The 26766-nt window shown below is 39.8% G+C and overlaps 1 protein-coding gene across 8 annotated transcripts in view; it reads right to left on the bottom strand.

Moving 5' to 3' along the window:
* The window catches only part of ENOX1 (ecto-NOX disulfide-thiol exchanger 1), a 494661-nt gene that overhangs the window by 168737 nt on the left and 299158 nt on the right, over positions 1 to 26766 (bottom strand). For all 8 annotated transcript variants that reach the window (XM_054014097.1, XM_054014088.1, XM_054014046.1 and 5 more), the window contains 2 exons: positions 20608 to 20749; positions 19998 to 20135 (listed from right to left, as the gene is read on the bottom strand). In XM_054014097.1, coding sequence (XP_053870072.1) covers positions 19998 to 20135; positions 20608 to 20617 — 148 coding nt within the window. In that variant the 5' untranslated portion in view covers positions 20618 to 20749. The remainder of the gene's footprint in view (positions 1 to 19997; positions 20136 to 20607; positions 20750 to 26766) is intronic.

Raw genomic sequence — 26766 nt, forward strand, 5'->3', positions numbered from 1 at the left:
TGAAAAACTCTCCTTTTGGATACATCAGCCATCGTATTTGAATTTGTCCATTGTACAAGGGTTTTACGTGAGATGGAATTTTTCAGAATATACTCACAGCAAGACACTTCATCATGTGGATCATTTAGTTTACTAAGCCTTGATTTTTTACAACAGCCAAAACTGTTAAAGTCGGCGGGTCAGTGCCTCAATTGCGCCAGAGCTGTGCTCTGTGAAGCTGAGGCGAGGAGGGCCGCGATGGCTTTAAATGATCGTTGTGCTCACCCAGTTCCCAGGATTGCTGGGGACTGGTCTGATGCCTGCAGTAATTTCAAGCAGCCTCCGGGCAGCTGTATGTTTTTTTGGCTTGTGGCACCTCACTAGGGGCTATTACACTGACCGTGCCCTCTTCCACCCTCACACTCCCCCGACAGATAGTACAGTGTTGGCTAAACCATCTCTGCCAGCCAGTTGAGTCTTCAGCCTGACACATTAGGGCAGCTTTCGGGCCCCTTTGCACCACTGATGTGGCACAAAAGGGCCAGAATGGGGCCAATTATACATCTAGAGCACATGTTTTAAACCCAAATTATAAGTTTGCAGCTTTGGGCTATTTCTGAACAGTTCCTTTGGTGTCTGTGTTACAACACTGATATTATTGCAGTTCACATACTGAACTGTAGTTTTACATATTTAAATCAAGCATGTGTTATTCAAAGCTTCACAGAAAAATATACACTAAAATAAAATGATGGCCAGTAGCTTTATGCATTATGGTCATATAAGCATTAAATAACTGTATGCTCAAAAACATTTAGAATGCGGATATTCCTTATGAGGTGCACACCATTAAATGAGTTATGTTCCTGAGGTACACAAGATAACTATGGTCTTAAGGCCAGTAATTCATCTCTACTAATTTTATACTCACTTTTCTTAGCATTTCAGCCTGGTTATGGATGTACTTTATCAAACACAGTCAAAGCCACCATTCCCCCCCCCCCCAAATTAGAATCAGTGTTGTTATGGATTAAAGAAGAAATGTAGGCCCCCTAATCCACACCCCACCAAAAGTGGCTCATATAATACAAAATCTTCTTCAATTTAGCTACTTCTGTATACATCTGAATTTACTCTTCTGAAATACTTTCCCCGGGGCTCGTTAAATTCCAAGAGTTCTCCTTCACGTTGTGAAATGAATATGAAAGAACACAGCTACCAAAGCTGGTATTCAGCGAAGCTAAACCACACAGTAATGCTGATTCAAAGGCAAAAAAACCATAGCTTATTAGTACTATTTTCTAATTTAAAGAGACAGAGAGACAGAGAGAGAAATCACCATCCAGATTGAAATAAATAACATCACATACCTTGGAAAGGGAAAATTCAGGATAACTAGACATGACTGATGCAAGTACTGGTAACAAAACAAAACAACCCAACACCTTACTTGAGGTTCTTTCTTGGAATGCATTCTACTAATGTATTCTAGAGAGCAGAATATTCTAAAATATATACTACAGGACAAATTTTGCATCAGTTCCTTCCATTGCTACAATTCCACTGATATTAATAGTCCTGAGAACAGGATTTATCCCATCTTGTACATGAGCAATAAGGAGAATGTATCTACTTACTCAAAGATGTAAGACTCCCATAGTAAGAAAACATTCAATCGTTCTTGTCATTAAGTGCCAAGCAAGCAAGAAAAATGTTCTGAATTATACTATAACCTTGATTCTCTCAACAGCAGAGTGTGAAGCATTTGGAAAAACTTCAAGCCAGTGTTCAATATAATTTATACTTGTGCAGAAACAGAAATAACAAAACTTTCTATTAACCTTGTAAACTCCTCAGAAATAGCCAGCTATGGTTTTAAAGACTGGTTTGCTTGAGAGATATCCAAAAGTTTGATTTATATCTTAAATCCCACAAAAATTTTTGCTAGGGTGAAGGTTTTATGCACATAGCAGTGTTAAAGAAACTATCAAAAACAAACAACAAACTTTAGAAGCCTAGAAAATTCAAGAATTAAGGTGGCACTTCCATAATAAGCCATTCAATTTTGAGTTTGCATCAAACACAAACAAACCACTAAAAACTTAGCTTTGCCCCAGTCCTCTTGCAACAATGTGGTATTTTTAGATTGAGAACGTTTTGCACGATGTTATTTTTGTAACTTTTTAGTTTATTGTTATTAACGTATATGAACTTTCCATACAAGTATTAATGAATGTTAGTCATAACCAGTATTTATCTTTAAAAGACCCATTTGTGTTTGGCCAATCTCTTATCATTATTCATGTATTTACTGTGTTCAGTACATTTCAAAAATGTAATTGTGCATTATAAAATCTACTTGATCCTGATAGAAGGTGCTTTGACATTTTTTCCATTGAAAAGATTTCTCAGTTGTTATATTTACAGTTCATCTCAAGTAAATCTGACTGTATAGATGAACATATTTAAGTGAGTCACCTAAGAGACTAATGATGAAATTGTTGAATTGATATATGGGCCAACAGTCCAACTGTTGTTTATGAGCATCTGGCCAGGGAGGCTACTTGGAAATGTTTTCTGTTGTTAAATGCCAGCATAACAAATGTTGAAGCATACAACAGTACACATCTTTAATTTTTAAGTGTAATGAATGGAGAAATGGAACAATCCATTAAATCTTCATGTATCACGAACCCATGCACTTAGGTATGCCAACTGTTAGTTTTTAAATGGTCATTAATGATGTAAAATTCCTTAAGAAACTATGTTATTATATGTAATTTGTTAATTGACAATCCACAGTGCTTCCATGTTTGGAACTTTCAGCTCCTGAAAAAAGATGAGGGCACATGTTTGCTTTGAATTTCAAAGTTGTTTTTCCCATGAGCCTAGTGGCAGATTGTCTACCGAGCATTTGGACGAGTATATGGAATGTGAATCTGTGACAGGGTGAAGTTTGAAAGTTGATTACAGCTGCACTGCATGGAGCCAAATTCCACATCACAGTTGCATCACAGTCATTGTACTAGCACTTGTTGAGCAATAGATGGTTATTGTCTCCCCCACAATCAGATAAAAGTTTTGGCTTTTGTTATCCCAAACTGTGAAGCAGAGTAAAGGAGGTGGTGGTCAGTGGACTGTGACACTATAGCTCCTTGTGGACATGCAACCTTGGTTCTGGAATTTTCTAGGTTACTCAAAACACTAACATATGCCTGTAATCTTAACTTCACTTTAACAACCTTTTTTGTCATGGAAATTTCCTTTGTTTGTTTTTTAAGCCCTGCTGACCTAAAACCACATCCCTGCATACCCCATGAGGTCCACAAGAAGGGAACAAAAATCCACCAGACCTTTGGAAGTCCCCAGAGGGAAGGGGTAGGAATGCTCACTCAGTTTGGTGGTAAAATCTCCTACTAGTCACTATCTCCACCCACCATCCTGTGGACGGAAGTGACAATGCTCCAGTCCTCCTAAGTTCCACACACAGGGAGTCCAACTTCTCAGAACCCATGTAGCGTTTTAGGGAGCTGAGCTCCTCTGATGCAGAGCTAGGAGGTGTTTAGGTATGTAGCTCCCTTCCTATCGACTTCCTAATCATGTCTGTGGGGCTGGGACTCTCATTTTCAGGTTGAGCTGGGCGGGAAAAGGAGGAATAAATATACCAGCAGGAGAATTGGGGTCAACAGAATTGGGAGAACAATCTCCCTTTCCTTCTAACTGCCAATGCCATCTGCCTGTCTCCTGTGGTCCTCAGTCCAGGTAAAGGTGAGCCAAACAGTAAAGTCTCCTTTCCCTGCTCCCTCTGATCCTACCCCCACCATAAGCCTTAGAAGTACCTTCAGCCTCCAACAGCCTTCAACCATCATCTCCTGTAAGCCTCAGGGGACTCATTAGGAACTCCAAGCCTGCTGTGGGCCTTAGGAGACTCCTGAAATGAACTCTAGCAGCTATTTTCTGACCCTATGAGCCTTAGTAATCTCTTTTATGGCCTCCTGAACCTATAGCCCCACAGGAAGGGCTGAATGGTGGCTCCCGTAGTCTCTGCCCACCCCATGAATGTCAGGAGGCTCCTCTGGCCTGCCCACAGTCTACTGCAAAGCCCCAAACAAGCCCATATTGCCTTGGCAACTTGCAAAGAGCTAAAAATAGGCTCCTTAGCCTCTGACCAGCTTAAATCAATTTGCTGGGGACTAACAATCCTACATAGAGGGTCATGGGGTGGATCCCTAGCAGCCTCTGAAGGCTTGAGGAAATTGGTACCCCAATGGGCATAAGGCCTGAGAGGAATGTGTGACCCTCAAAAAAGCCTCTTATGGCTCATGAGGAGGGCCACTGAGTCCCGCAAGGCTTGGTGGGGGCTCTCTCGTCCAGCAGACCTCAGGAGGGCCACTAGAAAGGAGGGAAGAATTTCATTCTCATTATTTCTTCCCCTACCAAGCCCACTGCTCCTTCCAGTCCCTCAGTGCAGATTCCCAGATCCCTCAAAAGCAGGATTCCCTTCCTATGGATCTCAGGAGTTCAGAGTGACTGAGTGAAAATGGGGAGTTACGGCAGGGGAGCAATACTGTACTTAGGGGGCATTCCCCACCCCCAGTCTTGCTCCCCTGGCTCCAGCAGGGGACTCAGGGAGTGAAAAACCTCTCTGGCTCCCCAACTGCCTCCTGCTACTCCCTGGAGTTTCCAATGAGCTAAACATAGCTTGCGAGAGCCAACCTGCCACAGCAACGTTCCCAATTAAAAAGCTGATAACTTATGAAATCTGCTGTGCTAGGCCAGTCCGGTAAACTAGATTTTCTCTTTCTCCTTTCCTTATTTTGTGGTATGGCTGTGGAGGAAGATGAGATGGGGACAGGAGATCTGGTCTCTGAACACCTCAATTTTTAGCACGTCATAATTCATAAGCCCATCTCTAATTCACTTCTAGTTACACTACTATGTTCCACCTTGATCCCAGAGCTGACTTTATTTTGAGGCCATGATTTAATTTTGTGACGGGGGGGGAGGGGGAAGGGGAGACACAGAAATTGGGTTTACAGTGGAAGCTCAGTTGCAACATTAATTGTGGAAAGGCTGCCAGTTCACTGTAATTTAATTCCAGATACATTGTTCTTTGACATAACTGGGTGGTTAGGAAAAAGATTGGGAAATTTCATAAAACAAAAAAATATGTTTGGTCTGCAATTCAACTTCCAGGGGAAACCCACTGAAAAGAGATCAGAGAAATATCGCAGAAAGAATAGTTTTATTTAGGGAGGTTATTTCCCCTCCCATGCTACGTACACATGCAAGACAGTGCAAACACACACATAATGACAAGGGTAAAATCTCCAAACGTCCATTAAATCCCTTTAAAACCTCATTATAAATCACTCAGTTAAAGCTGGTTGTAAGGTAAGGCACACAGTGAAAAAAATACCTGTCTTAAAGGATGTGGTGGGAAAGACCTACAAAAGTCCAGTTTGATGAAAGTTAAAGAGAATTTAGGTGATGTGGGGCAGGGGGAGAAAAGTAATGTTCACTTATCTGCAAGAATTCTTTAAAGACATTACAGTTATGAATAGGGAAAATAATTGTGGAAGTGGCATACTTGTTTAGATTTACAAAAGTATTTGATGAGATTTCATATCAGACATTAGTGACTAAGAGTCATCATGAAACAGGAGGTACAGAGTGGCTATGTACAAATGGCACCTTCTTCCTCAAGAGATCTGCTCCCTATGTTTCAAATTCTGCCATTAAGACACAGGCCTGCAGCTGGAGCAGTGCAGGGAGGCACTGCCTTAGGACACAATTCCATACACAGATAGAGTGCCTCCACTAAGGAATGAATAGAATGCACTTCCCTGCAATATGTATGTGTGTGTGTGAGAGAGAGAAAGAGAGAGAGAGAGAGACCGACCTAGCCATCGTCCTGCCCTAAGTTCCCTCTAAGCTGCACAACCACGCAGCAGGCTATAAAGAGCCGTGCAGCCACAGGGGCCTGGAGAGGAGAGAGGTAGGGGGTGGTGAGAATGGGGGAGGGGAGCAAGTTGGGGTATGCAAGGCTGCCGCGGGCCTCTCCCCCTGCCCCGGAGCTCCTGCTGCCTGTGGGGAGAGAGGAGCCTCTCCCCCGGAGCTCCGTGCTGCCGGCGGGGAGAATTGGGCCCTCTCCGGAACTTGCTGCTGCCGGCGAGGAGAGGGCTGGGGGGAGTCCTCTGGCCCCAGACCTGGAGCAGTCTGCACCCCAAACTCCGAACCCCTTGGCCCCACCCCCGCCATGCATCATCTCAATATTCGTCCACGTAATAAAATTCATTCCTCACATGGATATAAAAAAATTAGAGGGAACATTGCTCCATATCTTCCCCCTTTGAGGTGACTGAAGCACTAGAATGAACTATCTGAGGAAGTCCCTTAGCTCAAGAGAGTGCAAAGACTGCAAGTGTACCTGTCCCTTAGGGTGAGGGGGCAACACAGGATGTGGGGGAAGGTTTCTGTGCAAGGGCAAGGCATAATCTGACAATGTGTGTTCAGAATTGTGTCTATTTACTTTAGTAACAAAAGCAAAAGGCTTTACATTTTACTCTTATTAGCGCCGTAGAGTTAACACAGTTGAGAGGAAGAAACCTGGATTCTATTCTGGTTTGTGTATCAGCAGAATTGTTAACTCAGTCTCTCTGCTGAATCAAATTCTCCATTTTTTTATATGCTTGTGAAATCCCAGAGAAGATAAAGCAGAATTCGGTCTGCAGAATTACTTATCACTGTATTTTACTGATGAAGAATAAATCAGAAAGAATACAGGCTACCCTTCAGATCCCAAGATGAGTTTGCAGGGCTGGCAGTACTTGTACACTCAGAACATTTTACATGTAGTTCCTGAAACACAATAAATATGGAAGTCCAGGATAAAGCTACACTTTATGAGCTGGTGAAAAAAGGTAGCCATTTTCCAATTGTAAATGGATTATGAGTGAAGTAAAGTGCTTTAGAGGACTTCTTTTGTTTCTAATTTATGGTATACAAATGTGGATGAGGTATTAAAAACAAAATCTCAGAGGTTACAAATGAAACAAAAATTAGAAGTATAGCAAATAAGAAGCACCAATGTAATCCGATTCAAAGGGATTTGGATCATTTAGGTGACTGGGATTATAGAAGTCAAATGCAATTCAATGTAAAAAATGTCAAATAATTTGCCTAGAAACAAGGAACCAGCGTATGCAATGTCTGTTAAAACAAACAATCACCTAGGATTCTAATAAGGAAAAGGATTTGGGAAATAGTGGAAAAAAAATATCACTAAAGGCAATAATGCAAAGCCCTGCAGAAGTAAAAAGAGGACCAGTAAAGTGTACTAACAGTGAGGTAAAATATAAAACTAAGTGAGTGACAATGTCTCTGTGTGAGACTTAGAGCAGTGAGATGTGTTTGTGTTGCTATTTCATGCAGCTGCAAGTGCATCTTAGAAATATTTGTTGCATTAGAAAGTAAGCCTGTATTCAAACCTACCTTGTTGCTTTGTTGATGGGAAAGTAGAGGTCAGGGGATTGAGGAAGCAGGGAGGTAGGAATGCAACCTTTAGTTGTTAGCTACAAGAGTTACAGTAAAAAAAAGCCCTCTCCTGAGACCAGCCAATCTCCAGCCCCTAGACGAACATTTCAGAGGATGGCAAACTAGAATGTCCCAGCTCAACTGCTGAGGTAAAATATGAAAAGAGAGGCAGTCTCTAAGGTACACAGTGTGGTGCACATAGTCATTAGCTGTTATTACTTTGTTTTCTTTGCACAGTGCCTTCACATTTCTAAGGAGCGTACCTGTCTGCAGGGGCACCTGCCATCTTGTGAGGCAGAGCTGATGCAGTTTGTTATGGAGGAGACATACTGAGCCATACATGGAGATTTGTGTTGTTTCCCATAGCCCTGTCATGCTGTTACTTGCATGAGTAATCATTAGTCACGTGAGAAATCCATTGCCTCCAATAGGACTATTCATATGAATGAGGATTACTTGTAAGAAAGCTTCTGCAGAATCGGACTCTTGTTCTGTTTTTTCCATCATTCTAACTAAAGTAAAAACCTCAAAACCTGCGGGAATGTTTATCTTTATGAATGGAATATATAAAACACAGCTCCCAACTGTATTTAGATTTATAGTACAATACCTTGAATTGCAATCAGAAATGTTCTGAGCCTCAAGACTGAAAGGCCTTAGCTTTGGGAGTCAATAAATCAGTGGTGACAGGCCTGAACTAACTAAGGGTTGTTATAAAATTAAACTTGATGACATACTTGAGGTAATTAGATGGACCAGAATTAGGAGACACAGAGTTAAAAGGCAATATATATATAGCAGGGGTAGACAACCTATGGCACGTGTGCCAAAGGAGGCACCTGAGCTGATTTTCAGTGGCACTCACACTGCCCGGGTCCTGGCCGGGTCCTGGCCACCAGTCTGGGGGGCTCTGCATTTTAACTTAATTTTAAATGAAGCTTCCTAAACATTTTAAAAACCTTATTTACTTTACATACAACAATAGTTTAGTTATATATTATAGACTTAGAGAAAAAGACCTTCTAAAAATGTTAAAATGTATGACTGGCACGCGAAACCTTAAATCAGAGTGACTAAATGAAGACTCGGTACACCACTTCTGGAAGGTTGCCGACCCCTGATATATAGGAAGAATTTAAGGAGTTATTTTATTTTTCGGGGGCTTGTGAATCACAGGAATGAACTTTCAGTTGAGATTGTTTCATGGTCCGAGAGCTGGGTAACAACATGAGAGGACCCCACTCTAATTAAAATAATCAGTCTTTATTAAATCAGCATTTTTCAGAACAGCTCCAACTGTATTTTCACATTCGTAGCCATCTCACACAGCACTCATTCTCCAAACTCTTTCCTCCTGCAGCCCATGGTCCTTCCTTCAGTTCATGTAGATTGCTACACTGCTGAAGTATTGAAGTGCATTTCAGCAAAAAGAAGATGATTACATAGAATTTAATACATTAAATAGGCAGTAGTCAGCTTTGTGCTCAGAAAGAGATACTCTGAGTGTCAAGAGGTTTGATTTTAAACGGGGCAAAATTTCTCTCGTTTGCCCTCCTAATGTTTTGTGAGTTTTTTGGTCTTTGTAGGGGTTTTATTTTATTTTTGATGTTGCTCTTCTCTGGTACATTTTGTAAAGTTTTTAAAAAGTCAAAAAATAAGGCTTGAGATGGAAGAGTTATCACCTACTTTCCTACACAAGAGGGGCCTAGGGATTCCTTCCATTACTAGGCTAAGGGCCTGATCCTGCAAACACATATGCATGCCTAAGGATTGAGGCCTACATTTTAAGAGTCCTGAAAGGGATTCATAAAGTTGCTAAAAGCACTGCTTGATCAGGGACAATCTAAAGACTAGGTAATAAACATTAAACAGGGAAGTTGGCCATAATTATTTCACCAAAGAGTAAAATAAGGAATAAGTAATTGGGCAAGACAATCATAGCAGAGAGCACAAAATGAGTTTAAGAAACATTTAACATGAACCGTGCCTATCCCTGCCTTACCTATCTCCTATTATGTGGTACTGAGATCTTGACTTCTGCCTTTGTTCCACAAATGATGCCAATCTTGATCACCCATTCAAAAAAGATTTCCAATAGGCACCATCATGCTTTCACCTGTCTGCCAGGAGCACCCTGCAAATGTCAGCAAAGCCACCTCATTGCCTTCCTGCAAATCCCTTCCTAAAACTACCTTCTGCCACGATGCCTACACAATAACTAGACAATGGTTAGGCAACTGCTTTAGCGTGACCATAACTTTTCATCTTGACTAGTGTCATCTCACTCTTTACTTGTGCTCCCCCATCTATTTGTTTTATCCACTCCTCTATTGTCTTTCACTTAGACTATAATTTGCAGAGGTGTTTTAGCCATGTTGGTGCCAAGATATTAGAGTGACAAGGTGGATGAGGTAATATCTTTATTGGACGATCTCCTGTTGGTGAGAGACAAGCTTGTCTCACCCACCTTCTCTCACTTCGACTGTGAGCAATTTGGGGCAGAGACTGACTTTGTTCTATATTTGTACAGTGCCTAGCACAATAGGCCTCTAGATGTTACCCTAATACAAATAAATAAAATAAAATTAATAATAATAATAATAATAATAATAATGTTGTTTTCGTTGGTATGGGAAGATGAAGATTAATTGACAATGGAAAGCATTTAGAGTCAAGATAGCTTTTATCCTTTGGTAAAATTCCTGATGGTGAGGAATCTGAATACGTATACATTAGAAAGCAAATTGCCTGTAATAAAGCTATATCAAATTCTTGAAACCACAGTAAGACAGTAACTCTAATACTTGGGCAGAGAACACAGTCTAAATACAGATTAGAAAGTATTTCAACATATCTGACTTGTTAAATGTCATTGTTTTTTCCTCTTCTGAGTCCACTAAGAGAAGTCTGCAAGTGACCAGCTGCCTCCTGTTGCATAAAACATCACTCTGTGTGATCTGCTGGTGATGTCAGACCCATCATTCACCACCAGTGGAGCATGGAAGATACATGGTCAGGTAAATCCATTATTTAACTGAAACCACACAATGCTATTGGATTAAGCAGTACTTTACCTCACCACAGGCTAACCAAGAAGAAAGGTCAGCGTGTGGTTGAAGCATAAGACGGAGAGTCATAAGACCAGTGTTCTATTCCCGCCACTGCTATAGACTTCCTGTGTGGCCCTGAGTGAACCACAATCTCACTATGCCTCAGTTTCCCCATTTGCAAAATGGGGATAATACTTCTCTACCTATGGCGCAGGAGTCAGTCTTAGTTCACTAATGTTGAAAAGGGAATTTGAGATCCTTTGACTGGAGGAGGTATACAAATGTCAGGTATTATCGATAATCTGTGTTCCAGCATGAATGAATGGTGGAAATGAAACTGTCCCACAGAGTATGCTGGATTATTTTGTATAGTAGGAGTTTGGTGATTGTTTGTGATCTGTTCTTTATTGAGACTTGGGGGGAAGAGAGAAAAAATAATAACTATAAAGGAACATTACCCTCAAATTAAACTAAAAGGATGAAAAAAAGGTTTATAAAACCTTAACCTAAATGGAATATTATTTTCTGTGTTTTTAATTTCAATTAAAACAGGAATTTTTGGTGTTAGTAACAGCAGCCAGAATTTTTTAAAAGTATGAATTATATAGCACTAAAAATGTACCTAGCACTTTATAATAAAAGTTGTGCCAAACAGTTGGCATGTTCCTTCTCTCAAAGGGTCTCAGGCCACAAGCTAGCACAGTACAACAGAAGAAAGGAATACAACAGAATACAAAACCTACAATATACAGCATGAATTTTACATTAAGTGCATCCCTTCAATTCACAAATGTGCTAAGATGCTCTGGCTAGCCCCTCTAGTTCTGTTTATTTGGGGGCATTTAGCCCTAATACCAAAGTTACAACTTTTATTTTAAAAGTACAACTCATTTCTAAATGTTGAACAACTTTAACCATTATCTTTACCCTTGGCCTCAATTAAGGACCAATACAGAGGACACACTTGAAATGACCTAAGAGGAATGCTTACACTGAATAGTGTATCAAAGACTCTTAGTATCTCAGCCACATTTTCTCTCCCCTTTAGATGACTCTCCTTTTTTGTAACCTAGTCGTGTCTGTTCCTAGTATTTTAGGATTAAAGTCCCCTGGTGTGAAATCTCCTTGAGTAACACTCACATCACAGAAAGTGTGATTAACTCGGCAGGTGCTTTTTGGGTCAATGAAAAAACCAACCTGTTACCCTAATACGTGAGATTTCTTTATTGATGTTCCGAGTGACTCCACATATTTGCATTTTGACATTACCTCTTCTATTCTTAATGCTTTCTCAAGTCTTAAGAATGTCATAAATTGTTTTAGTAGTGTGGAGGCTTTAGTCTTCTATACCTTTATAGTATATTGTGTGTCTCTTTCCTTTGATTATCTTGATTGCATATTCGGGGAACTTAAACTCTGTCAATCTCTGCTCTTCCTCCCCTTCAATAAAACCCAGCATGTCCACAATAATGACTGCAAGTACAGCACAGAGAAAGGAACTAGAATAAAATTAGGGAACTCTGCTCATTTATTTTCTCTAGTGTGCCCCTGATTTTTCCCCCTGCTTTGTATTATATGAATGGTCTGAAGCCATGATTTCTAAAGAAGGATCTTCCTAAGATCCTGTAACCACAAAGCTTTAGGAAAGCCCATTCAAGGTTTTGAAGATTAAGACTTAGACCCTTGAATTTGTTCCAGTATTAAGTTGCAAGCCAATATAGAGTCTGGAGCAGCAAGGTAATAAGCTCCCAGTGACCTACATTGCTGTGTCAGTAGACTGCTGTATTTATTCCTAAGCATAGCTCACTGCAATCATCAAAACTGGGGATCAAGAACATGTGGCATATTTTCACCAGTCGTATATCCAGCAAGATGGGGCAAAGCTGCTGGCCAAGTGACCGCCTCTCAGGGTCTTCACTAGCAGTCACAGTACATCTTCCATATCTGGGGGAACTGCTAGACATGACTCCTGTGTCCTCTGTTATGTATGATTATTTCATTAACTTTACAAAAATGAGTACAAAAACAAACTATAAGCAAAACGTTTTAATGAAAACAACAATTAATATTACTGACATCAGGACAAGATGATTTGTGGTCTGGAACAACTTTCCTGGGCATGTTTCAGCAATTGTTATGGTGGAAAGGAGATGAGTTCCTGGACTTTTTGATAGTCAAGGGAGAAGGCTAAAGGAATTCTTTAAGTCATAGTCTGTCTTGAATCTACTTTGCATTTTTCCATAAACAGTGCTTGAGTCATCTGTTTTCTCACTTTTTCTGACTTAAGATTCTAGGAACCATAGTGATCTCAGTTTTCAGGCATACAGGTCAATTAATAGACAGATGGTGTAATTTGCCAGGAATAAATTTATTTATAGATCAAGTGTATGACTCTCTTTGTGAATGTCTGTGTGACACTACACCCCTTATTCTTTATAATACTATTATTATGATATGAGTATGGCATAATTATATTTTATGCAAGATAGGTCATGTATGATATCATTGAAAAGGTTATGATTTACTGTATATGATTATCCTACTTGTATGCATGTATCATTTTGGTATCTGAAGTTAGGAATAGTGTTGATGTATCTATTACAAATGTGTTTACACCTGGGGAACACCCACTAGGCAAAAGATTGTCAGTCTAGATGCTGACTGGGAAGGGTCCATTCAAGGCAGTGGACCATTAGGGAGAACAATAGGTCTTAGAAGAAGCTAATCTTCCACCAGGGAGCCTTCCTGGGGAGCCTTCCTGAGGACGCTACAAACAGCCTCAGAGACATGGTTGCTATGACACTACAGGGGCATGTGACCAGATCACCTGGTCCTGGACTCCATCTTGGAATACCAGTGTTTTTCTGCTGAAAGGTGTGGGAACAGAGCTTGGAGACAGAGGGATCCTGCCATATGCAAAAGCTATTTAAGGCAGGGGAGTGACATCATCGTGGTTCTTTGTTTACTCCATGCCCAAAGAGACTCTTGGAAACACCTGAGGAACAAGGACTGACTTGGGGGGAAGTGCTGAACCCAGGCTGGAGGGATTATTAGCCTGTGAAAGGAACACCTGGGGTTTAAAGCTGTAAGCCAGTGTGGCTAGCCCCTCAAGAATCTCTGCAGCCTGCTTAAATCATCATTTAGGGTGAGAATTTGCCACTCATATCCAATGTTTTTAGCATATTAAGCTTAGTTTGCGTGTTTTGTTTGTTTGCTAGGTAATCTGCTTTGATCTGTTTGCTATCCCTTAAAATCTATCTTTTGTAGTTAATAAACTTGTTTTTGTTTTGTCTAAAACCAGTGTGTGGAAATCATAACTGGGTACAGAAAGCTCTTGAATATTCTTCTTCACACTGAGGGAGGGGGCAAATTTCATGAGCTTACGCTGTACAGATCTCTGTGCAGTGCAAAACAGTTTAATTTTGGGTTTACCCTCCAGAAGAGGGTTGTGCTCTTGAGCAGCTGGGCAGTTCCTTAGCTGTTGCCTCCCCATGCAGAGCTGATCACAGCAGCCTGTAAGTACTGCAGCTGGGTGTGTCCCTACCTGTGTGAATGCTGGTGAAAGAGCAAGCTTGGAGGGCTTTGCAGCTTGTCACAGCAGCTCAGTGTGAGAGGGAGCCCAGGCTGGTGGGTCACTGGGGCTCAGTGTTACCTCCGTTCCAGGTGGCAACCCCGGGGGAACCCATCACAGTCTGGACTTGTGGTTTTTGTTTGATTTACCACATGGTACATGTGTGCACAAAGAGCTTAAAGAAGCCTCTAAGGGTGTCCAGGGGTTGACTTTCAGGCAACTATACCCATCCTCACTTTTATTTATAGTTTCAACATTTTTGCCCATCCACCATCTTAGTTTCACGAACTGTGGCAAATTTTTCTTCAACAACAGTCGCCTAAACTTAAAATTACTCTCAGTGAATAAATACCCAAGCTAATTCACTATATTCACAATGATGGCCCAGAACCAAAAGAACAATCAGAAAGAAATACGAGAAATAAATCACCCATCTGACATCACATCGCCTTTCAGAAAACAGGGTGATCTGATGCCACTTGCTGAGGCAAACACAACCCTAAAATGACAATATTCAGCAGTGCTAAAATTACTTTGAAAAATTTCCAGTGCAAACCAAAATAAAAGTCTTTCCAGTGATCTGTGATCAATAACATGTTTTCAAAAATCCCTCTAAATACATTAACTAGTCGGCAGTGGAGTACCAGAATCATTGCTGTGACTCCCATCGACTGAATGGGAAGGACTTCAAATCTCACAAAAGATGCAGCACAAAGAAGAAACTGACAATATTTCTCAAAGTCTCAAAGCTGGAAAACACCAATTTTAGTGCTTGGATCATTCAAACGCTGTTTAACAGATTTGCTCCAACCTTTCCAGAAAATTTTCACCTCTAGGCTAAGACCAAGCATGAGAAATTTCAGCCCCAAGGGGAATTTTCTGGAAAAATTATAACCTATTGAAGAGAGGGGCTTAGAACCATAACTATACTGCATCAATCTTTAACAATTAAACTAAATGCATTATTACACTCTATTTATTGTGGTATATATAGATATATATAACACAATAAATGTATATATATATATAATGTAAAAATACATACATTAAATTATATGTAATGCAGTAGCCAAATATAACCAAAAATTATGAGCCTTCTAAATAACAAGAAGTAGAAGCAAAGAGTATAGAAACAGAAGAGATGTTATACATTTATTCACAAGAATCCATCTTTACAAATGAAAGGCTCTGACATTTGCCCAGATCAAAAATCCAATTTTACAGCACTAGGAGATAAGGAATGAAATAGTGTACAGATAACATCTAAACAGGTATTAAAAGGTTAGCAGTGCTTAAAATTGATTAGTCACCAGGACCAGACAACACACATCCCAGACTGTTATAGAAAAATTGGCCAGATATTGCAGAAGCCTGAGCTGTCATTTTTACTAATTCTCAGTTCAGGAGAGAGTCCTGCAAGCTGCCAAGTGGCCAACATAATTCTATTACAAGACACACGTTCTGGGATATTACAGAGCAACTAAATTAACATCAGCTGAGAAAAGGGACAAAAAAACTTAAAACGTTTGAGCAGATCAAATGGAGGAAAAGTGGAGGGGAAAACTCTACAGCTTATTAACAGCCAGCATAACCTTCAGGAAGGGAAAGCCGTGCCTGAAACTCAAGGATTGTAGACCAAGTTGATACACCAGGACACCACAAGTTGGTACAGCAGTCAGAATTTCAGACTGTGCTAGCTTAGGTAACATTTCATATGCAAGATAAATCTCGACCTAAACTCAGTCTAAGGTATTTACTGCACCAGGGCAGGAAAATAAAAATAGCCAGAAATAGGTCTTTTTAGAGCTAGAAAGAAGTTAGTGCTGGGATACTATAGGGGTCTCCTCTTTTTTCGTTTGTAGCAATACTGTTGATGAGGTTATTGAAAGCAAAGTATAAATGCTGAAGAAGTTTAGCGTATCATGAGAATTAACATAAATCATGAACACCAGAGTCAGGAAGGGTGAAGAACCATTTAAGTACTTGGGCTAAAACAATGGATGGAAAATGTAGTTCAGTGCAGATAAATGTGCCATAACCAGTAGAGCTATAATTCTTTTCATGGCAAAGTATTGTGAAAATCATGGTTTTGTCATGGTGAAAAATGTCAAAACTGATGAAATCGTGGGGAGGGGGTGAGTGAAATGTCAAAGCACCTATTTACTTTGGGAAATACATAACACAGTAGAACCTCAGAATTATGAACACCTCGGGAATGGAGGCTGTTCGTAACTCTGAAATGTTTGTAAATCTGAACAAAACGTTATGGTTGTTCTTTCAAAACTTTACAACTGAACATTGACTTAATACAGCTTTGAAATGTTACTATGCACAAGAAAAATGCTGCTTTTAACCATCTTAATTTAAATGGAACAAGCACGGAAACAGTTTCCTTACCTTGTCAAATCTTTTTTTAAACTTTCCCTTTATTTTTTTAGTAGTTTACACTTAACACAATACTGTGCTGTACAGTATTTGATTTTTTTTTTTTTGTTCTCTGCTGCCTAATCACATACTTCTGGTTCCAAATGAGGTATGCGGTTGACTGGTCAGTTCGTAACTCTGCTGTTCATAACTCTGAGATTCTACTGTACATAGTTTTATGCATAGGAAAGCAAAAGGCATGAGAGAAGGGGACTCTTCTACTCCTCGCTGGAAATAAGGAGATATTCCACTCTAGTCATTAATACTTATCACTTATGCTACACTTTACACTTTAAAAGTGCTGTACAAATATTAACTGATCCAAGCAGTGCTTCTAATATAGGTGGTAAAAAATAGTTCCAAAAATAAACTATCAGCAGTTGGGGTGATAAACTGAAGTCCTTCAGATCCTCACACAAGGAAATAATATGAACAGGGCCAAATTCAATTCCATCTGTGCAACACTGTTGGCTCAATGGGGAGGTTATAGAGGTGTTGCTGAGAGAAGAATTTGCACAAAAAAGTGGAGAGAAAGGGGAAACACGAAAGGAAGTGTGCCAATCCTCCTACATTATATACAACGGAGACACTGATCAATGGAACCAGACAAAGGCACCCCGATACAAAATCATTTCCAGATTTGGAGATAATAAAGTCAAAGTTCAGTAAAGCACATCAAGAGAGCACTGGGCTAGTTTGTTTCTAGGGGGCACATATTTATAGGTCAAGCGAAGCAAAGCCCTATAGTCAACCTAATGGCATTTCTGTCTGCGACACAATAGCTTTTGAACAACACATCTGATCAATTCAAATTTTTTTAGAGACTGTTCTAGGCATCAACAGGCAGAACCCTATTGCCTTTGGTGAAAATTGGAAAACTGGAAAAGCCTTCATTGGAAAATCAGGCCCATAGAACGTTCATTTGGGAGAGAAAAGGCAGAGAAATTTCCACACCACCCATTGCCTATGCATAACAGGTGGCAGCTAAATATGTTGCCCTCCCTCACTGGGTGTACAGTTCGGCCTACATAAGCAATGAAGTGTGGGACTCTCTAGTTTACTGTACAACTGAACACCAATGTACCGAGTGGATGAAAAATCTAAGACAAGGTACAGCTGTATAGTTGGGAAAACAGTGTATCTAATGGTTATAGCAGGAGACTGGGAATTAACCCAAGATCTACACCAGCTACATTTCCTGCTCTGGACTGACTTGTTGTGTGATCCTGGACTTGTAACCTAACCTTTCTGTGTCTTAGTTTACCCATCTATATGATGGGTAATTCTGGGCCAGATCCTCAGGTAGTGTAAATTGGCAAAATTCCATTCAATGCCTAATTTCAGAAAGGATAGCCAAAAATTTAACTTCACAAATGCCCTGGGAGGCAGATATAGTTGCAGTAACTAAGGCCCCAAAATTATGAGTTATTACAGTTTAAGATTTGTCAGGCATCAAGGCCCTTTAGAAAAGCTAGAATGGAGGACTACAAGAAGAAAAACTGAAGGTCTAATGGCTGGATTTCTTCAAAGACATTTCTTTTCTAAAAGAGCAAGTGCAGCTAAAGAGACTTCCCCCTTTTTTCCTGTTGGTGAATGAATTAAAAAAACGATTAAATTAATATCAAACATTGATATCCTATGATGTGCCAGATAGAGCTGTAAAATAGGGAACTTGATGGAATCTAATATTATCATTAAAATGTGTATAAAAGGGAGGTCAACTATAAGTGATACAGCTTTGGGCAAAATATTGTAAATTTCAATGACAGGGTTTACCTCATGGGCAATACTGTTAGAAAAGAAAGAAGCTGTGTTCATATTGATTTCTTTTAGTTTAAGTGATAAAGTGAAGAAGTAAGGCTAATGTTTGCAATCAAACACGTTTGTGCTATCGAGTTAGTGAAATATGTCTATGCTGAAAGAGTCAGTAAATAAAAAGAACTAAAACCAAAATGTGTATTTATAAGGACACCTGACCACACTGCAAAACAAACAAACCTGCAGCAGCAAGTCTCAATTGACTCAGGGTTCATGCTATGGGGCTGCAAATAGCAGTGTAAACATCCCTGCTTGGGCTGGAGCTCTGGCTCTGAACCCTGAGGAGGTTGGGGTGAGGGGGCTGTCAGGCTTGGGCTCCATGCCACGTGCAAACGTCTATACTGCTCTTTTTAGCACAAGCCCTGCAACCTGGAGTCAGTTGACCCGGGCTCTGAGACTTGCTGCCGCAGGGGTTTTGTTTTGTTTTGTTTTTTGCAGTATAGATGTATCCTTAGCCAAAATTAAAAAAAAAAAATCACCTTCCCAACATAGTGATTGAGTAAAAGTGTTATTTTCTATTGTCTTTGTATAATTTGATTCTGAAAACCTACATGGTTTATATGGTTATACTGACAAATTTCCTAGTTTATGTTAGCCAAATCATAATCCAATACCATTTTTGCCTTCTTATATTCTGTGCTCTTAATCCCTGTTGATAAGGATATTTAATGAAACTCTATAAAACTAAATTAATCTTTCAAGTCCTTTTCTTTAGTTAAGCAATCAAAATTAAAAGAACCCTAAGCAAGGTGGTACGAATAATCAGTTAAGCAGTTGCATACCTAAGGTTGTTTTTATACCCTATCTTTCTTACGGAGTGCTAAACTGATTTACATCAACTGGGGATCTGGCCCATTGTATGCACCTCACAGGAGTATTGTGAAGCTTAATTCACTTTGACCCAATCCCTCTCCTACTGAAATCAACTGATTTCAATGGGAGCAGGACTGAACCTTCAATGTTTCTAATGGGCAAAATAATATTTTTATTATTGCTGGAAAGATTAAGTGATCCACTACAGAGCTCTTGCAAGCTGTAAATGAAATGACAAAGTCAAAGAATAATAGCCCTTGAAAATTAATTATGGTGTTCAAAAAAATTAGAAGAAAGAAGGGATTGCTTCTCTCTTTCAGTTAGCTAATGCTACCAGTGGATATGAATTGCATGCAATTCCCATTTTTTTTCTGAATATATTTATAGCTGCACTTTCTTTTGTCAGCACAAACATCTTCCTCCAGTCAGGAGGTTGCAGCCGCTGCCCACGCTATTCCTTGGCAAAACCTCAAGGAAAACTACTGGGAAGGAAAATCAGCTCTCTCTCAAAGACCAAGTACATCTCTTGATCCCCTCCCTAACCTAGACCCAGCATAGAGCCTGGAGATCAATGGTTTAGAACTCTAATTTCCCCAAAGATTTTGGTTGTTCTACTAGGTTAAAACACGGTATGGATTACATACCCATTATACAAAGAGACTAATACATGGTATGCAATATTAATCATAGAAGTTGTGCACCTACAACCATTGTTCTGAGACTATAAAAATATACCTGTCTTCAGCAATGATTCCAGATGTTTATAAAAAGATTGAAAAAATCCAAATATATAACAGAAATCTTACCTGTCACAAGCTGTTGTCCAGCTAATCCTACTGGAACCATCCCGAGGTTATTCATAGCGGTAGCCCAAGCTGTTGGATCAGTGACTGACATATTAAGTTGTGTGGTATCTATAGTTGTACTTCCCAAACCATCAGCAGCTGTGGCAAAAGAGACAAATTCTGAGTTTAAAAGTCAATATGCCACAATTTTTAACAGAAAATAGTGTTTGAGACATAGATAAATCTTACTGAAAATAATTAAAATTTATTATTATGATACATCTTTTTGGAGCACCAATAAAATTGCTAGGTGCTATATAGCAGTGAGAGAAGATACAGTCCTGCTCAAAAGAGCTTTTAATTTAAGACTACCTAATCAATGGCAAATGTTTCTGTGGAAATACACATCATGAGATTTCCACATATTCAAAGAAGGGACATGTTTCTCATGAAATGTAGTTTATTAAAGAAATTGTGACATTATTTAGGCACCTGTATAAAAAGAGCTCACACCAATTTGACTTGTCTTAGGAAAAATATTATTAAGTTCCATTTGAAAACAAAAGGTAATTATCACTAATCATTTTAGCAACAATATTTTCGGTGGCCACTGCATAGTGCAGATATTTACCTGCAGCCATCGTTTAAACTGGTTCCTTTTGTTGCTGACTGACTTCAAATAGGAATGTATCCTACTACTGTAGTAATAACATCTTGCGATGGGAGAATCTGACTGTTACTGAATGCAGAGTCCACACACAGTTCATTAGGCGCTGCAAGAAAACACAATTAATCAGATATTAAAAGCTGATTTTAAAGTCTAATTTCAAAACAGCATGCCCTGACTGAAATCTATATGAAGTTCCTACCTACTCTCAGTTGTATCTCCAAATCCAGTTCAGTTGTACGCCTTCATCAAGTGTTAGTGAAGGAGTTTCAACTAACCTGCATTCTTGCTTACTGAATAAATGGTGCCCATGTATGAACCTATCAGATGTCTTGCCTCTGGCTGAAAAGCCTTCACAAATTAGGTTTTATCAGTACCTGCACAGCCACCTCAGCATGCCAGCATCAATTGAAAGGACATACTTAGGCTGCATATGAATTTTTTAAAAAGTTAAAAATTAATTGATGTTGTGAGTTTCGAGGAAACAGTTGCCTGTTAAATATGTTTCCAGATGAAGGAGTAATTTTAAGAATGGAACACAAACCAGGAAAGGCTTGTTATGTTAAAGAAGACGTACTGGTACTTTCTTTAACAAACACAATATCCTGAGCCCACACAGTGACACCAATATGAAGCAAAGGGAGTGCATCAGCCTCCATCTGAAATTGCTTTGCTTTGGTGAGGTTTCTGTTGCAACATGAATTTTACATAGAGGTAATTCTTTTGTCTGTGATTCTCATTGTGTCTGCGCATTTCTGAAAGTTAAAAGGATTTGAAGAAAAGGAAAATAAAGCATGAAACCAAACTGAGAGGTGACAACTTTGATTATAACAACACCTTCAAATTCTTAGAGAGCAAATATTTATTTTGCTTGAGCTAAGCACATATCTAAGGCTATGTTAGGTCTTTTATGCATTACTTATGTAACAGACTGCAGTAGGTTTTTTGGAGTCTTCACAGTCTGTCATGATTGCCTCACTGCTATGTAAGAGACCTAAGGGCTTGATCCAAAGCTCATTGAAGTCAGTGGAAAAATTCCCATTGATTTAATTGTGCTTGGCTGGTTCAAACCTTAAGTCCCCAGTTTTTCATGACAGAAGCCAGCTGAAGTTTTGGAATTAATTTCACTGGAAGCAAAAAGAGGCTTTAAGGATAAGATTTTCAAAAGAGAATCCAAAAATGCATATAGAGAATTTGAATGTGCAAACCTCACATTTGCTTTTGCTAAAGGCTAATTACATAAACATTTTGTCTATGCAAACAACCAAACATACATAAGAGTAAATGTGGGTTTGAATAAAAATTTTAGGTGCCTTTTTGGTAAATAGTTTGAAGCTCAGGTCATACACATTCAATTTTCTTTATGAAAATTACTTAATAGACGTTAAGCGTGTTGTTTCCAGTTTGTAAAGCTCAATATTTCATCTTTAGAAAAGACATAATAAAAGTGATTAGACTATATTTTAGCTTAATTCTTCCCACACTTTTATCTGCAAATATTATGTGACTATAATATAAGCCAGAAGGGTGAACACGGTTGTACAAATAGCCTCCCTGCCATAGGTAATGCAGAGGCATGGAGCTGTAATTACAACTCATGTCATATAAAGGTGATCATCTTAAAAGCCACACAAGTGAAAAAAAAATCACTTAATGTAATCTGTTAACTTTGTACATTTATAATATGTTGTAAATTACAAATGGCCACTTTTACTAAGTTAAAACATATTTTGTTCTGGGACACATTGGGTCTACTTAAAATCTCAATATTTATTACATTTCAGTATTTGACTTTGCTATGTCATTTCTTTATTGTGCTATGATAAAACTGACATTTTAAGTTCAATCACTACTTACCAAAAACACTGGCCAGAGGTCACAGGATTCTCTGAACAGAGGGTGACTTACATCAAGAAAGCTACATACTGAGATGTTTAAAAGTGGGTGCCTAACCTGCAGCTCCTTAAATCCATATTTAGCTCCTTCATCTACCTCAGACTACAAATTTTGAGCCATTAATATCGATTTCAAGGTTAGAGCTGGTCGAATTATTTGCTGTTGATAAGTTATCTGACATTCAGTACATCCTCTTTCCTCTTTATGAATCATTCACAATTCAATCCTAATTTCTACAAGTGTTACGATTCACAAACAAATGCTGAACATTTTAATTAAACAAATTTCAGCCTATTGGCAGCTTGCAAACTATTTGTTTTGACAGTGTCTTTTACCATGTATTATTGGGATGCACTGCTGGTCAGCTAAATCACTTGGTATTGCTTCTGCTTCTGGACTGGATGAGAGAAATTTTAAACAGGAGAATGAATAGTGACAATAGAATGATGAGTGACAGGACAATGATGAGTGGCAAATCCCCACTCATGCTAAAACGCCTGAAACTTTGGGGGTTTATGAACATTTTCTTGAATAAACCATGAGTTGTCCAAATACTTGCAGAAAATGAATAATATCATTGCACAAATAACAGCAAAGGAAATTCATTAAATTAAAATTAATGGAGATATCCTATCTCCTAGAACTGGAAGGGACCTTGAAAGGTCATCGAGTCCAGCCCCCTGCCTTCACTAGCAGGACCAAGTACTGATTTTGCCCCAGATCCCTAGGTGGCCCCCTCAAGGATTGAACTCACAACCCTGGGTTTAGCAGGCCAATGCTCAAACCACTGAGCTATCCCTCTCCCCCATTTCATTGTGTTAACTCATGAAAATATTCATGATTCACTTATTGAACAGTGTCACTAGCTCTGGTCATGAATCTGGGGAACTCCTGGTTTTAAAGTGCCCATGGGTTCTCCAAAGTAGCTCTGGGCTACTTTGCTTTCTCCCTGACCAGCTGGGCGTTCATGTCATGCTCCCTGTCAGTACCCGGGCCAGGGAAGCTAATGATCCAACCAGCAGTCCAAATTCAGTGATGAATCCTGATCATGTGCCACCTGAGGCACATTGCACATAGGCTAAGAAGAAGAAAATAGCCGCAGGGTAGGGTGAACGACAAAAAGTCACAAGGTGAGCCAAAGCCTGAAGCTGAACTGATCCCCTCTGACCAAGAGTTGCTGCAGGCTATTTTGTCAGCGAAACAGAACTGAATAACAAATCTGTGCACCTAAGCTCCTTGTTGAACGTTCTGCAAAATGATGTACATAAAACTGGTGACAGGTGCAAAAAAGAAGCACAGGACTGGACTCTGGAGTTAGAAACCACTAATTCTAAAAATCCTTAAAGAAACTTCACCCAAAAATTGATAGATGATGACAGCATTGACAAAACTGTAGCTATAGCATTGAGAACAGTGCTAGTACAATACAAGATATTGATCTGTCCTTCTTTCTCAATACAGAATCTTTATGGGAGAAAAGTTCTTACATTGTATTAACATTATGCAAAATGACATTGCATAAAATAATCTTACAGAGATGCTCAACAGTCAGTTTAGTCTCAACATTTAGGTTTTGTAAAAAAATAGTTTTACAAATCATAATAGTAAAAGAAAAGTTTGGTGTAAAGCAGCGTAGTTCCATTGAGTTCCTGGGGAGCTAGGCTGATTTCCCCCAGCAGAGGAGCTGGCCCATGATTTTAAACCAATTTATGCGCCTTTAAATATTAGTAACATGAAGGCATACAAAATAAACATTCTGGTTCTGCAAACACTCATGCACATAAGTAACTTTACTCAGGTGAGTATCTCCACTGAGCTGAATCTAGCCCCAAAAATAATATAGAGGAGAACATTGTATATTATGTATATTTTTTTATTTTATTTTTATGGAGCTTCCAATTAACGCAGTTTTAAAGCCCAATGCAGTAAACACAAACAGAACTCCGAAAAGACCACAGAACAGTTATGGCAATCTCTCTTTTCGTAGTCACAGAGCAAATATCCATTCTTCATCCTTACATGGTGGGCTGTGGGAGACTTTTAGACTTTCCTCAGACAGGCTGTCAGGAAGATAAAGCGCCGACAAGTCCATACCAATGAGAGCTTCTCAGTCATAGCAGATTGTACTTAGTACGCATATTTTATACCAGGCAATTAAATGCAGTTACCCAAGTGAATACAGAACTTGGTTATATATTGTGCATCAATTATCACAAGCAATGAATGCCATGAGACAAAGAGATTAACACAACATAAAACTAATTCAATAACACAGCAGATTGCTAAATTTAAACCCTACCCTTTAGATATCCATAACACCCCAGACAATTGAATTGCAATATGACAAAGAAAATTAAACTCCCTACTGTCAAAACTGCTAGCAGAATGCCCAGGTAAAATGGTCAGCCAAAGAAGTCAGCAATTTCAGAGGCAGTGAGGATTGGACTGGGTAGTCAAGAGAAGGTTCTATTCCACCCTCTGCCGCTGACCTCCTATGTGACTTCGGGCAAGTCCCTTTACCTCTCTGCAATTTCTGTGATCACTACATGCCTCAAGGAGGGGATTGATGATATCAGCTTTCTGAAAATGAGGATTACAAGCTTTCAGATAATAAACATCACTGATGCTGATTAAGAGTTCTAAAGACAGTGGCCACTATAATCAGGTGGGATTAAAAGGCATGAGGGTGCACAGAATGATGCGATTCTTTTAAAGGTTTGATATCTCATGAGCCACCAGATCTAGCTGGATTTCCAACCTCTCCAAAGGTCTATAGCATTTGTTTCCATCCACTGTGATTCATAGGAGTGTATGGGGTGTATGGGATAGGTAGTACCTTTGAGTGATCCGAACTGCTGGACTCCTTGAGTGGTTCTTTTCCTCTCTGGTCCTCACTGTACACCCAGCTCTCATGTGAAGCTCCAAGTAGCTGTAAGTATGCGACAGTGGCCACATCCTGGTAAACCGCCTCGGCAGGCAGGCTAAACCATGTGAGGGTAACCAGAAGTGTGGAAACTGATGGTGATTTAGGGATTGCCCTCCCAAGCATACGAAGACGGTTATGGTAGCCAAGGCGAAAGAGACCATATGTTGTTCCAAGGGCTTGAAAAGCAGTGCACCGATGTATTGTGGAAGGCGAAAGGCATGATGGGGCACTACAGGAGTCATGGCTATCCACTGCAGCTAAAGGAGCCTCCAGTTGTAACAGTCTTTGTGCCACTGGGCCAAGCTTCAGCAGCCGAGAGAATGGGACTGTCCCAGTGCAACGACTCTTTAATCAACTTCACACACACGTCATTCATGCACATTTCTCCTCAAAAGTCCTGTGGCGATGGGGGAGTGCCAGGTGAAGATGATTACCGGCAGTCGTAGCCACAAGCCTGCACACAGGTGGCCTGGGACATTGGTCACCCATCCCCGACCAAAGGACAGCAGGAAGCTCGGCAACACCCCAGGTGACAGAGCAGCCCTTTTTGGGATTGCACGGCTCTCCCTTTGTAAGGGAAGGGACTAGAAATGGCGCCTCAAACACTGCCTGCCCAAATTAAACCTGGCCAGCTTACCACAGCTGGTAGATCATCCTCAACGTGGTCAAAAACCAAAGATAACTAAAAAAGCACTGAAGAGTGCTGCTTGGAACATCATGACTATGATAGACAAAGACGATACCTCTTGATTTGAAAGAAGAGAAAAGAACCACAGAAAGATAGAATCCTTGGAGTGGGAATTGCCATTAAGACCAAAACTCTTGCAATGTCTTGAAGACTTTCCAATAGGCATTAACGAAAGACTCATGAAACTCCGGTTACCACTAAATAAGTCATGATTTGCTACCATCGTCAGCCCACCGTAACAAGCCCTGTCAATGCTAAGGAACAGGTCTACTCTGATCTCAACTCTCTCATCAAGTCAACACCACAAAGCGACAAACTAATCATCCTAGGAAATTTTAATGCAAGAGTAGGTAAAGATAACTACAACTGACAAGGTGTCGTTGGGAAACATGGCATTGGAAAAATGAATGAAAATGGTCTTCTACTCCTAAAAAAGTGTGCAGAACATAGCCTGACAATTACAGATACTATCTTCAGACAGGCAGACAAATGTAAAACTACATGGATGCACCCCAGATCCAAACAATGGCAGCTAATAGATTACATCATTGTCCGACAATGTGATATAAGGGATGTCAGGATCACCAGAGCCACGCGTGGAGCAGAATGTTGG

The sequence above is a fragment of the Malaclemys terrapin genome, chromosome 1 (assembly GCF_027887155.1).
Source record: "Malaclemys terrapin pileata isolate rMalTer1 chromosome 1, rMalTer1.hap1, whole genome shotgun sequence".
Lineage (NCBI taxonomy): Eukaryota > Metazoa > Chordata > Testudines > Emydidae > Malaclemys > Malaclemys terrapin.